The sequence below is a fragment of the Tasmannia lanceolata genome, unplaced genomic scaffold, assembly GCF_043159265.1.
Source record: "Tasmannia lanceolata isolate RefF3 unplaced genomic scaffold, GAP_Taslan_0.1 ptg000037l, whole genome shotgun sequence".
NCBI classification, from domain to species: domain Eukaryota; kingdom Viridiplantae; phylum Streptophyta; class Magnoliopsida; order Canellales; family Winteraceae; genus Tasmannia; species Tasmannia lanceolata.
The window spans coordinates 55,335,641-55,349,985 of NW_027518714.1; the positions used below are offsets into that span (position 1 = coordinate 55,335,641).

General features: G+C 43.2%; 1 protein-coding gene across 2 annotated transcripts; it reads left to right on the forward strand.

Annotated features, from left to right (window-relative positions):
• Positions 1-1,883: 1,883 nt before the first annotated feature.
• Positions 1,884-14,139, forward strand: LOC143860911 (uncharacterized). 2 transcript variants are annotated; one of them, XM_077371769.1, is made up of 3 exons: positions 1,884-2,042; positions 11,196-12,017; positions 12,096-14,139. In XM_077371769.1, the coding sequence occupies exons 2-3, from the start codon at positions 11,237-11,239 to the stop codon at positions 13,883-13,885; spliced, it is 2,571 nt and encodes an 856-aa protein (XP_077227884.1). In that variant the 5' UTR covers positions 1,884-2,042; positions 11,196-11,236; the 3' UTR covers positions 13,886-14,139. The 2 variants fall into 2 exon arrangements, with proteins under 2 accessions (XP_077227884.1, XP_077227885.1); XM_077371770.1 differs by having other exon boundaries at positions 1,887-2,042; positions 11,171-12,017.
• Positions 14,140-14,345: the final 206 nt, after the last annotated feature.

Consider the following 14,345-nt stretch of genomic DNA (forward strand, 5'->3'; position numbering starts at 1 on the left):
ATTGAGAGCGAACTGCACCTCTCAGAGAAACACATTCCAAGCATTAAAAAGATTTACATCAGAGTGTATCTTACTTAAGTAGGTAATGTTTTCATGATGAAAGTTCAAGAACTCAATAGAACCCATTTTAAATGCACAAAATTAAGGCCGTCAATGGTCTCAATCTAAGCTGGTGGAACATTATACACTAGTCGTGTTGTGTTTTGGTGTCTTCGACATTGGCGGGTTTTCTCTGTAAAAAAAACAACATAAAAATTTTGATTTTAAAATAAAGAAAAATTAACATTAGTTTATGTATAGTATATACTTGACTGATTTTTTTCATGCAAATTGGATAAAATTATTTTTAAATAAATGTAAGGGATGTCATGAAACAGTTAGATACATACTGGATTTCGAACTGTATCGTTAGACAAATTTGATTAATGATGAAATTATATACATTGTCTAATTCGATTCAAAGTAAATTATGTGTTGGAAATTGGAATCATAAATAGTAAATTTCATAAATTGTTTAATGATATCAGGCCATTTTGTAGAGCTGGAAGCCATATATAGGGGCCTCAAAACTGAAGCAAAAATACCACAGGCAAAGTTTGGATTGAGGCAGATTCTAAGACTGCAGTGGAGATCATTGCAAAAAAGTTCAAATATCCTTGGCGCAAAAAGAACACACTATGCAAAATCAGGAGGATGCTTGTTTCTTTCTCCTCATCGAGAGTAACCCATTTGGAGGGAAGGAAATCAGGCGGCTGACTATATATCCAAATCCTCTTGCCCTTTTAAAGGCGAAATTATTGAACCCCACTCAATTCCTCCTTCCCTCTCTGATATTGTATCTGCTGACTCCTCTAGAGCCCCATTTTCACGCTTGTAATCTTCATTTCATTATCAATGATTCGTAGGGGTCTACCTAACCCCAGTTTAACCACCCCCTGCCCCCCCCCCCCCCCCCCAAAAAAAAAAGCCATTTTGTGGCATGCTTTTGCTGGAGAGAGCGGCCAGATAGGCTCATTTTTTTGCAGATTTTGTCTTATTCATTTAATTCATATGAGGCAGCTGTTCTCTCCCGTCAAAGTGAGCGGCAAAATGACTTTATGTGAAATTGCCTAGCAAATACTTTTACTTCTAATATCTAATCACTAGCCTATATTTGCCCACTTACATGACAACCAATCAATATTTTACACACAACACTAAAATATGTAATCAACTAATCATAAACTATCTCAAATACGAGATTTTATATGGTGTAAGGCCTTAAACCAATACTGTAGTGGTTACCGCCCTTGACATTTGATCCAACAGCAGCTCACTCACTTTTTGAGGAGCTGCTGTTGGATCAAATGTCAAGGTGGTACTTCCGCCGTACAAAGGCCTTATTGTTGTAAGGCCTTACATCATATAATTTATCCTCACTTTTTGAGGACCTGGATCAAATGTCAAGGTGGTAGTTCCGTCGTACAAAGGCCTTATTGTTGTAAGGCCTTACACCATATAATTTATCCTCAAATACATCATAAGATGTATAGAAAACCTACATATTTATAGAAATTTGTATATACATTTTTAGGAATTTTTATGTGGTGCAAGCTTGTTTAGTCCAGTATTTTTCAAAAGCACTGTACAGCTTATACAATAGGATGATCTAACCCGTCCATTTGATGGGTCACAATGTAAATCCATTGCTCCCCAAAAATAATTTCCATAGGATGATCTCAACCCTTGGATCTATAAAGGTTTCCATAATATGCAGTTCCTGAAATAGATCGGAGGGCTAGGATCTTCCCATGGAAATGATTTGTTTTTTCTGTGCACAGCCTAATTTACGTTTGGGCCCATCAAATGGACAATTTGGATCATCTCTATAGAGGTGATTTTCTTGTGATCTGTTCAGAGGGAGGGAGTTTAAAAGACAGGGCATGGCCGTTTCCCTTCTCACACGTCACCGAAAAACCGATATCGGGCGAAACGATATGAGCAGTCGTCTCCCCTATTCTCCTCTCTCTTTCATTTTTACACACACTCTGCTACAAACCAAGGTGAGTTTAGGCCTTTCCTTTCCTGTTTTTTTTTTTTTTTCAATTGTCTTCTTTATTTCTACTGGGTAGGTCCCACTCTAGTTCGTCCGCTGGGGAAAACCCCACAAAAAAGAAGGGTTTTTTATATCTCAAATATTTTCTGCATGTTTATTTGATGGTAATTTAACACTAGCATTTTGTAATTGTAAGTAGTAAATGGGTTTTTTTTTTTTTACCATTTTCTTTTGGGTTTTACTGCAAGGCTCATATACAAGTTTACAGCTCTGGGATATCTCAAATATTTCTGGATGTTTAATTTGCTAGCATTTTATAAGTAGTAAATGGGTTTTTTCCATCATCTTCAAATTTTCAACCTTAGAGAAGAGATATAGAAATTTGTTTCATGATTGAGCGATTATAAAGGATAACAGAAAGATTCAGATGTAATTAAATAGTTCCTAGAATGTTTAACCAAGTTAAAGATTACGGTCTTCAAATGTGTAAGCATGAATTCTTTTATAATTGTCTTGGCTTTTTATAACATCTGCAGAAAAAAGTATTCTTGTTGGTTCATATCAAATTTTCAAGTGGGTCATGACTTCCCTTTTTCTCCTGAATTTCTAAGACCCACTTGGGATTACTGATTAGTGTCAAGTATTCCTGCCCATAGCAGCCATGGTTGAAGTCCATCATGGCTGCCATCTACCCACACATGGGCTGTCACCTCTCTTTGTCAAATAAAGCTGTAGCCAACACACACTTGTTATATTGTTTTTCAACAATGGCAGCCACTGGCCACCATGCATTGTAAAAAGCGTGGGCAACCAACCATGGTGGGGCCCACCACCCAAGGCTTATAATAGGGGCCTTCTCCCTTCATTGTTAAAACACACCAACGGGAAGAACAAATAGCTCTCTAGAGAGAGAGAGAGAGAGAGAGAGAGAGAGAGAGAGAGAGTTCTGTCCAATAGCTTGGGGTTTATCTCGGGGTTATTTGTGAGTACTTTGTAATTTTTTTTCACATTTTTCACTGTGAGTTGAGTGGTGAGACAATGTAGGTTCTCAGAGAGGGTGATATTTCCATATTATTGGGGGTCTCAAATCTGGGCAGAAATTTGAGACGTTGTATCATTTATTTGATAGTGGAATTTTCTCGGACCTGTCGTGTGGTTTTTCCCTCTACTCTAGGAGTGTTTTCCACGTAAATCTTGATGTCTCTGATTTACTCTTTTCTGCTCATTATCTATTATTCTTTGGAGTGGCTCACAATTCCAGGAGTTTATATTATTTTATTCCGCTGCAATTCACACTAATTACTGGTCTGGTACTAACAAGTGGTATCAGAGCCAAGTTATTTCGGCAGTAATTCTGTGTGAATGGAGGAAGGCTATAACTCCGGTACCATGATTAAGCTCGCAGCGACCAACTACACACTATAGAAACCAAAGATGGAGGACTTGTTGGTCCACAAGGATCTGTACGATCCTATTCAGAGCGAAGGAAAATCTGCTATTACGGATAAAAGCGCAGAGGCCTTGGTGTGGGAAAAGCTGAACGGAAAAGTTGTCGCCACTATTTGCCAATGGGTGGACAACAACGTCTTCAACCATGTCGCCAAAGAGACAGATGCTTATACTCTTTGGACAAAGCTTGAAGAATCTCTACGAAAAAAAGTTAGCTCAAAATAAAGCTTTCCTGTTCAGAAGACTTGTACACCTAAAATACATGGAAGGGCGTCCGGTTGCCGAGCATCTAAGCAATGTTTAAGATCTCGTGAACCGATTGGCCACAATGACGATAGTTATCGACGAGAAACTACACGCGTTGATGCTATTAGGCTCTTTGCCTGATAGCTGGGAGACTCTGGTGGTGTCCTTGAGCAATTATGCTCCAGATGGAAAGCTAACCTTGGCAATGGTCAAGGATAGTATCTTAAATGAGAAGACAACGAGAAAAGATCTTGGGATAATTGATGGCCAAGCTTTTCTCATGGAAAGCAGAGGACGGAGCAAAAGCCGAGGGCCGAATGAGCGTGGCAAATCTATAGGAAGGTCAAAATCCCGAGATGGCAAAAAATGTTATCACTGTGGTAAGTTTGGCCAAATAAGGAGATTTTTTTTTAATGGTAATAGGATTTCATTAAAACAAAACGAGACTGAGGAGATCCCGAAGATACAACTAAAAAACAAGCTAAAAGGGAAAGCAAAAACATAGAATAACCAAAAAAAAAAAGCTAAGGAGGAAGGAAATCAAAAATCTCAATGCTCTCCCTAGAAAAAGCTAAGGAGATTTTGTAAGATCTTGAAGCAGGAACAGACGGATGAAAAATCCCAGAAAAACACCAATGCAAATTCTGCTGCTAAGGTGTCCGAAGATGAAGATGTCGCACTAGCATGCGATGAATGCAACCATTTTAGTGACTCCAACGCCGAATGGGTGATTGATTCAGCAGCCTCCTATCATTGTGTTCCTAGAAAGGAACTCTTCACCTCATACAAAGGAGGAGACTTTGGCTGTGTGAAGATGGGAAATTCCAGTCGAGCATCGATTATTGGAATTGGCGGCATGTGCATAAAGACAGATGTTGGATGCACATTAATTCTCAAGGAGGTACGACATGTTCCTAATTTACGCCTTAATTTGATCTCTACTCATGCTTTGGATCAGGAAGGCTATGTGCAATATTTTGGCAGGGGAAAATGGAAACTCACCAAGGGTTCACTATTAATTGCAAGAGGAAATGTTTGTTGCACCTTATAAAAAAAAAACACAGGTGAAGGTGTGCGGCAACTCAGTAAGTATGTGTGGCTCACATGAGTGAGAAAGGTTTGCAGCTATTGACAAGGAAATCCCTCATTCCTTGTGCAAAATGTATTCCTCTAGACCCTTGCGATCATTGCTTATTCAGAAAGCAACACAGAGTTTCATTTGGTAAATCAGGTAAACAGAAGGAAAATAAACTTGATTTAGTTTATTCTGATGTTTATGGCCAACTTGAGGTGAAATCTCTTGGTGGTAGTAAATATTTTGTTACTTTTATTGATGATGCTTCACGAAAGTTGTGGGTTTATATGTTGAAAACAAAAGATCAGGTTCTTCAGCATTTTCAGAAATTTCATGCGATGGTGGAAAGAGAGACGGGGAAGAAATTAAAGTGTCTGCGCACCAACAATGGCGGAGAATACACATCCCATGTCTTTGAATCCTACTGTACTATTCATGGGATTTGGCACGAGAAGATGGTTCCTGGTACCCCACAACACAATGGCATAGCTGAACGTATGAATCGCACCATTTTGGAGAAAGTCAGATGCATGCTGCAAATGGCTAAACTGTCGAAACCATTATGGAGTGAAGCTGTCAACACTGCCCTCTACCTAATTAACAGGTCACCACCTGTTCCTTTGGGTTTTGACATTCTTGAAAAGGTGTGGACTGGAGAAAATGTCTCCTACCCTCACCTAAAAGTATTTGGTTGTAAAGCTTTTGCGCATGTACCCAAGGAACAGAGGCCGAAGCTCAACGACAAGGCAAATCCATGTGTCCTTGTCGGATATGGTGATACAGAGTTTGGTTATAGGCTATGGGATCTAGTAAAAAAGAAGGTGATCAGAAGTAGAGATGTCATCTTCCAAGAAAATGAGACTTTCGAAGAAAGTGAAAGTTAAGACCGCGAAGTTGAAGGTGTTGTCGACCTAACACCGGCCTCTTCCCCATTAGACGATGCCACAATTGGGGAAGACACGAATGAAGAACTTGACATTGAAGAGCCAGCAACAGTTGATGGTGATGAACCAGACGTAGGAGGTGCTGATCAGCGGGAGCAATCAACCCCTCCAGAAATAATAGAACCTCAATTGAGACGGTCTACAAGGGAGCGTCGGCCATCAACCAGGTATTCCAGTTCTGAGTATATTATAATTACCAATGACGGGGAGCTAGATAGTTTTCATGAAGCACTGCCGCACACAGATAAAGATAGTTGGATGAAAACAATGCAAGAAGAAATGAATTCTCTGAAAAAGAATGATACATATGAACTGGTGAAACTTCCTAAAGGGAAGAAAACATTGATGAACAAATGGGTGTTCAAGCTGAAAAAGAATGGCAATAAGCTAGTCAATCATAAAGCTCGATTGGTAGTAAAAGGCTTTATCCAGAAGAAAGGAATCGACTATGATGAAATCTCTTCACCTGTGGTAAAGATGAGCTCCATTAGAGTTATATTGGATCTGGCCGCTAGCTTGGATGTTGATCTTGAACAGATGGATGTGAAGACTACATTCCTTCATGGCGACCTAAAGGAAGAAATATATATGTCACATCCAGAATGATTTGAAGTTAAAGGGAAGGAGAGTATGGTCTGCAGATTAAAGAAAAGCTTGTATGGGCTGAAACAAGCTTTGTGCCAATGGTATAAAAAGTTTGATTCGTTCATGGTGGGTCATGGATATGGCAGAACGGAAGCGGATCATTAAGAAAAGCTTGTATGGGCTGAAACAAGCTTTGTGCCAATGGTATAACAAGTTTGATTCGTTCATGGTGGGTCATGGATATGGCAGAACGGAAGCGGATCATTGCGTCTACCTCAGAAAATTCCCTAATGTTAACTTCATTATTTTACCGTTATATGTTGATGATATGTTGATTGTTGGACAGGATGCCCAAATGATTGCAAATTTGAAAAAGGACTTGGCCAAATTCTTTGATATGAAGGACTTGGGAGCAGCCTGACAGATTCTAGGCATGCAAATCACCCGTGACCAGAAAACCAAGAAGATATGGTTGTCACAAGAGAAATATGTTGAAAAGATGCTTAAGCGATTCAACATGCAGAATGCCAAGCCAGTTAGCACTCATCTGGCAAAACATTTTAAGCTGAGTAAAATGACACGTCCAACATCCGAAGAAGAAAAGATAGCAATGAATGCTATTCCTTACTCCTCTGCAGTCAGGAGTTTGATGTACGCGATGGTCTGTACTCGACCAGACATCGCTCATGCTGTTGGAGTGGTCAACAGGTTTCTTTCGAATCCGGGTAAAGACCACTCGGAAGCTGTAAAATGGATCTTCAGATACTTGAGAGGAAACTCCAAGTTGTGCTTATGCTTCGGGGGATCATAACCAATTCTGAAAGGCTACATAGATGCTGATATGGATGGAAATCTTGATGGTAGAAAATGTACATCAGGATATTTATTCTCTTTTGCTGGGAGAACTGTATCTTGGCAGTCCAAACTGCAGAAGTGTGTTGCCTTGTCTACGACGGAGGCAGAATCTTGATGGTAGAAAATCGACTAGCTCGAGCTGATCTTTCCCCAGGTGCATTCGATCGAAGGCATTCTGATGGAGCACATTGACGGAACTCCCTGTATCCACAAGGATCCTGTTGACATTGAAGTTGGCGATGACCAATCGCACGACTATGGCGTCGTCGTTGGGGATGTGGATGTCCTTGTAATCTTCCTCGGTGAATGTTATTGCTAGGTCGGTTCTTTGCTCTAACCGTTATCTCTTTGTCTGGGCTTCGACAGAGTTTATTTGTTCGGCATATAGTTCTCATCCTTTGGGGATCGGTCCTTCCGCTGCGAGCCCGCCACAGATCATGTCGATGTCTTCGGTGATCTTGGGGGCTTCTGACCTTCGGTCTTGTGTTTGCCGGCGACTGCTCTCGCCTTTTTGTGGGTTGGGCGAGCGATGGCGGCTAGACGAATGACGTCTCTCTGGGTCTGGTGGACCTCGGTTGGTGACGACTTCTCGGAGGGTTCTGAAGGTATTGTCGAGTCGACTGAGCCCTGCGAGTCTCTGAATCTCTACTTTGAGGTGGTGGCACTTGTCAGTGGTATGGCCGTGATCCTGGTGCTAATGGTAGTATTTGCCGGTGTTGCGTTTTTTGCCAGCGTTCTTCATCTTCTTGGGCCACTGTATCAGTTCCTTGTTCCTGATTTCATACAGGATGTTGGATCTTGCTGTATTTAGTGGGGTGTAATTGACTCGGTCAATTGGGGGTAGGGCTGGAGCTCGATTGAACGGTCGGTTGTCGGGGCGGGCTTGTTTGTATTTCTGGCTAAGCCTCGAGTCATCCTTACGCTTCTCGCTGACCCGGGCGAGCTCCAACTCTTTCTCCATGGCGAATGATTTTTCATTGTTAATGTATCTGTCGGCACTAGCCATGAGTTCCTGGAGATCTCTGAGCGGATTGTCATTCAAAGAAATCTTCATGTCCCTGTCCCGAATGGCGGTTCTAAGGGTGTCTCTCACCATGTCGAAGTTCGGATCCTTGATCTGGTGTAATTCCATTCGGAACCGACTGATAAATGCTCTTAGTGTCTCGTCACGACCCTGCATGAGGGCCAGGAGAGTGTCGGATGGTTTCTGACGAGGTCCGATGTTCAAGTGGCAAACTCTTTTCCGAGTTCATGGAACGATCCGATAGAGTTTGGCTTCAGCCGACTATACCAGTTGTTGGCGTCTCTTTTTAGGTATGCGGAGAAGGCCTTGCACATCACGACGTCTGTCGCATTTCGTAGTACCATTGCCCGTCGGTAAGTCCGGAGAAATTCCAAGGGGTCGGTCGACCCGTCGTACAAGTCCAGGCGTCCCATATCGAAATTGGGAGCCATGTGTGCATCCGCGATCCTCGGCACGAATGGTGAAGCAATCGCATTGTCCCATTCGACCAAGAGGTCGGGATCGTATGGCATTTTCATTTGTTGCTAGAGTTCCCTCAGTTGTCATTGGAGATCGACAACGATGGTGGAGTCTGCCAAGTGTTGAACTTCACCTCACGGTGCTTACTTGGGGGAGGGTTGTCTCTGGCGCAGAAGATTTGCCAAGGTCGGTTCCGCCTATTCGCCATGTTGCCGTCTCGTTCGAGATCCTCTATTGGGATTCGGCTGCGGGCTGGTAATCGAGGCCGAACCTTGTGGGTGACAGTGAGACCTCCTGCTTCTTGGGTTTCGCCCCTCGAAGGATTCGTATCTCTCTGCCATATTGGGGGAACTGGAGCGTTGTTATTCGGAGGAATGGCGATCGTCGGCGGGACTACTAGTTGTGGTAGTAATCTTTGCAACACTTGTTGGAGGACAATAGTGACGTCTCCAAATTGCTGAGTGAGTTGGTTGAACATGTTCATGGCTACATGTGCGTCACCGGACGGGACAATTTCTTCCATTGGTGGTTGATCTTGCTGGTTTGTTTGACTTCTCATCGCCACCCTATCGTTGAGTTGAGGGTGAGATGGGGCCTTCAAAGCTTTTGATTTTGACATGGTCCCACGGATGGCGCCAATCTGATGGTGCCCGAAATCAGACTGCTCGGTCTAGCATCGTAGAGCCTTTGATCCTGCGCTCACAGAGAAAGCGTTAGTGAGCCAGAGTTGTGGCTCTGGGCGGCCACTTCGACACTTAAGTCAGAGATGGGCAACACAGAAGAAAGGGACGAAGGGAAGAGACAAGAACCAAAACTGGTTACCAGCAAGATGTGAGTTCATGCCCTCTTCTGAGTGTGTAGACGCCCTTTTATAGGAGAGGAGACTCATAATACCCACGACGCTCATCATGCCCATAATTCTTCCCACGTGTCACGGATAGGGTGGCGGTTACAATCGTGGGGGCGTGATCCTAGGAATAACCAAACGGAGATGGTGGGATGGTTTTCGTGGCGGGAGCCTTCGATTCCTCTTTCTGACGGGGGGGGGGAGGGGGTGAGATTCTTGTAACGGTCAACCAGATTCCTTGCTCACTCGCTGGGATTCTGTGGTTGTGTCTTATTTCCTGGTAGGTCGGCACCGATGGTTCAGGACGTAGGCCCAATGTGGTCATATTCTGAATTTGGGGAGAGACTTAGGGTCGGTACCGAATATACCAATTTTACCCCCAGCACAACATAAAGCATGGTGTGTCGTCCTTTGGATCGGGGGAAGGGACTGAGGAAGTCCATACCCCACATGGTGAAAGGGTTGGGACTAGAGACAGGGGGTATCTGGTGGCCGGCTAGCGAGGTACCGATGCGAACCTCTGGCATTTTTCACACCTTTTTCATGAATTCTTTGGCATCTTGTAAGAGGGTTAGCCAAAAATGTCCGTGCCTGAGGATCTTCTGGGCCAGCGTCCTACCCCCCGAATGATCGCCGGATATGCCCTCGTGTACCTCCCTCCTGGCGTAATAAGTCTGCGGGGCTCGGAGGCATTTCAAAAAGGGCCACGAATAGGAGCGCTTGTACAAGTTTTTACCGTCAAATAAGTATTGCATACATGACTTGAGCTGTAAATATGTCAGTCGAAATGGTGACAACGAATCTTATAAAATGTGTTTCACACCAAGATCAAGCACGATCATGTGAGGCGTCACAAGTTAAGAGATTGGGATCACACAATAGTATTCACTTGAAGAAGATTCATAGAGATGAAAACACAGTCAACATTTTATTAAGCTAGTCATCATAAAGAATTTCAATAACTATTTGAATTTTGCTAATATTACCAAATGTTGGTGATTGCTGGGATACCCTGTCAAGTGAGTGGGTGCCTCATGTTCTAAGAGGTGGACTATTGGACAGTACTATTAATCTTCTATTGGCTGTGGGGTTTGTAGATACACAGCTCTACTTTTAGCTGTTGAATTAGATGGTCTAGTCTGATGGTTGTGGCTGAGGATTCCTAATTAAGGAGGGTTTACTAGCCATATAAAATTCGGGTCAGAGGATGAGGTGAGACTTGAGAGGAGGTCTTAATTATAAGAAAGCCGATGAAGGATGTTAATAGATTTAGAAAACACCTTTAGACCCCATTACCATTATGAAGGGCCGTAGTTAAGTCTCGAGTACTTGTTCAATTCATTGTATGGTCTTTCCTAAGGGATCTAAAGAGACGTTTTGCTAAGGAGGGACCTTGCATTGGAAAATGATATTTTACAATGCACCTTAACGGGTGCATTGGAAAACCAGAGGAGAAATAAAATCTGGTGCTTGTTTTCCCGAAGCCGAACTCTCCTTCTTCCCATCTCCCTACTCTCCTCTTTCTCTCATATTAACAAGTGCTCTCCAAACCACTGCCAAGAGACTGGGAAAAAACACCAAAGTATAGGCCTTTCCTTTCTTCATCTTTTTTTTTTTTTAATTATGTTCTTTATTTCTGGTCATTTTCTAGTCATTGTCTTATTGTCCCACTCCAGCTTGGATCTGAAAGCCAGGGGCCCTTAAAGATCCTTAGGCCATGAAGGAGGTACCATTTGACGTGGTGGGGGAGCACACCATCCTGGTGGATAGTGACATTAAGAGACTGAGGATGAAGTATCATGTCCCGTCCTCGGTCAGTCTTCGTATTCCCAAGCCCAGTCAGTGGGCATGTGATGAGTACGCGGGTCTATCAGTGTACGAGGACATGTTTAGAGCCGGCTTTCGGTTCCCGGTGCACGAGTTCTTCGTGCGCGTCTTGAACTATTACGGGGTCAGTCCTGCCCAGATAGTGCCCAACGGTTGGCGTAGCATGGTCGGTTTCGCTTTCTTGGTCTGGAAGTTGGGTAAAAGATTGTCGGTCGATGTCTTTCGTGCTTGTTTCGAGCTGAGACCCCTATCGAAAGGGTCCTGGTGGTATTATTTCATCCATCGGACCAAGACTAAAGTCATCGATAAGCTTCCATCTTCCATCAAAAAGTGGAAGAACAAATATGTCTTCGCATCGCTCAGGAACAAGGAGGAGGTATGGGGGTTCGAATGGAAATGGAGTCCCCAAGAGCCGAAGGGAAAGAATGGCGCACCGGTACTTGATGCCGAGGACGAGGCAACCTTTCAGGCGATAGACGACGCTATACCGATAACGCCGGCCGATTTGGTAATTGAGGCCAATCTCGTGAAAGCTGGCCTGGGCTTGACGGCGCCCAAGGCAGTCTTTCTGCCCAGGACTCCTGTTATTAAACCTGTCGTCATTCGTCCACTCAGCGCCAATCTAGCCAAGGCCGGTGCAGCTGATGCAGAACTGAGCGGGATCCAGCTCGGTAATGTCTTATAAGTATTTTGAGTTTGATTTTTTGTCATTTTCCTCTTCAGTACTGATCGGCTTTTGTTCTTTGCAGAGTCTAGCCCCGTGGATATAAGGAAGATGGTTAAGGCTTCGAAGGAGCCTCAGCAGTTGAAGACAGTGGCGAAAAAAGAGACGGCATTCGTCATTGAAGACAGTGATGACGAGAAGAGGGAGAAAGAGAAAAAGGAGGGAAAGAAGATGAAACAAGTGGTGAAGGAGACGGAGGAGGAGAGGGAGAGGAAGGAGAAGGAGAAAGAGAGCAAGAAGAGGCCAGGAGATACGGGTCTTGCTGATTCGAGGGCTCCCAAGGGCCCGAGGGAGACTCTCCTGGCCGGGGAATCCTCCACGGCTCCTGCCCTCAGGAAGACTTCAGACCTGAATATGAAGGGAGGGAATGGTACTATGGATTGCATCAAGGAAGAAGCCCTCAGACTCAAGGGAATGACCGAAGAAATGATTAGAAGTTGGGATTACATTGGTGCTAGAGATAAGCTAATTGAGGCAAAACAACTTTTTCCAACACTTGAAAATGTTTCTCAGATGCTAACTGTCTGTGATATACTATGTGCTGCTGACAAATCTTTCGAAAGTTATGGGAAGGACTGGTATTTCATTCTACAGCTCAATCCTAATGATGAAGAAGCAGTGATAAGAGCTAGGCATCATGAGCTCTTTAACCACCTTGAGCCCATTAAAGACAAGTTTCCCGGTGCTAAATCTGCCCTGGAATTCATTGATAAAGCAATGTCTGTGCTTTGTGATAGAGAAAAACGTTCTACATTTGATGCGAAGAGAAAAGCTAGTTGCAAGTCTCCGGGGCGTGCTCATTTCGAGACCACTTCTAGCAAAAATAAGTATATGGATGGTGAACCAACCCCCATTTTGTCCAAGAGACTAAGACATTCTGATGATGGTAATGGTGATTTATCTGAAAACAAAATGGCAAGGAGTTATTCTTTGATTGCTTCATCTGAAGAATTGTCCCAGTCAGAAATAATCTCGAAGAAGTTGCTGTCGAAGAGTGGTTCTGGTCATGATGACAGTAACGATTCTCAATGCAGCTTCTCAAAGAGTGAAAAGGGCCCACTGCCAACTAAAAGTGTTATGCACAATTGGATAAATCGGATGATCTTAGAGAGGGGCTCCACGAGATCAAATTATATTAAACAATGGTGTGATCAGTTACAGTTAGACTGTAAATGTCTTCCAATGGAAAAGGAATGGGTGGAGCAGAGTCACCAACTTGAACAATGGTATGCTACTGGGATGTTTAACCAGGTGCTCGAGAAGGAAACTGTGAAGAATCAATACCCAATATTTGAAGTGTGGGTCCAGCATCCACATTTCAAGAACTTAGAGATGGTCGAGGGTCCTGCGTGGCAACGAAAGGCAACAGAGTACGGGTTGTGGCATCAATTCATTAACGTATGTGTGGCAGCGGCTAAGATGGGGAAGAAGGTGTCCATTGAGGAAATATCTGTTGTTGAAAATGAAGCACAAGTGCTGAAAGAAGCTGGCTTTGATGTTGGTTTAGTCATGGCGAAACTGAGGTTTATTCGTGTATTGTTGGGCATAGTGGTGGCAGCACGAGAGGAGAAGGAAAGACGGGATACAGAGTATATGAAGATGTGCAAAGCCGAAGCTGAGGCACTGGGAAAGCCTAGCGAAGTAAAGCGGCTAGAGGCAGAATTGGCGAAGGCCCGAGCAGAAGTAGTGACGACCGAAGCAAAGCTGGAAGAAGCTCAACGGGCTGCGAACGAGTTCCATGCCAAACTGGAGGAATCTAATGCGCAGCGAGAGGATATGAGCGACTTTATACAATATTTAGAAAGTTGCATGTAATTTGGGGTAATAGTTTCAATACAGTGTAATCTTTCTTGTAATATGAACATAAGTAGTTTTTCATCTGTCTCTATGTCCATATCTAATATTTGATATGCTTCAAGTCTGTAGAAACTTCAGCTGCTAGCTTTTTTTCATCTGTCTGTGTCCCCATCTGACATTTGATAGCTTTCATTTGAGGGAGAGCTATAACTGGAATATGGTTTTATATTTGAATTGAGAGAGAGCTATAACTGAAATATGGCTTTTATATTTGGATTGAGAGAGAAATATACATCTCAGAGTGAGAAACACATTTTGAACTATGAAGAAACAATTGCATTAGTGTATCTCACTTAAGTGGATAATGTTTTCATAATGAATGTTCCAGAACACACAACATTAGACAAAAGTTGTGTGTTATCTTCAACGCTGGCGGGTGTTGTTTGTAAAAAATTAACATAAAAAATGTGACATAAAA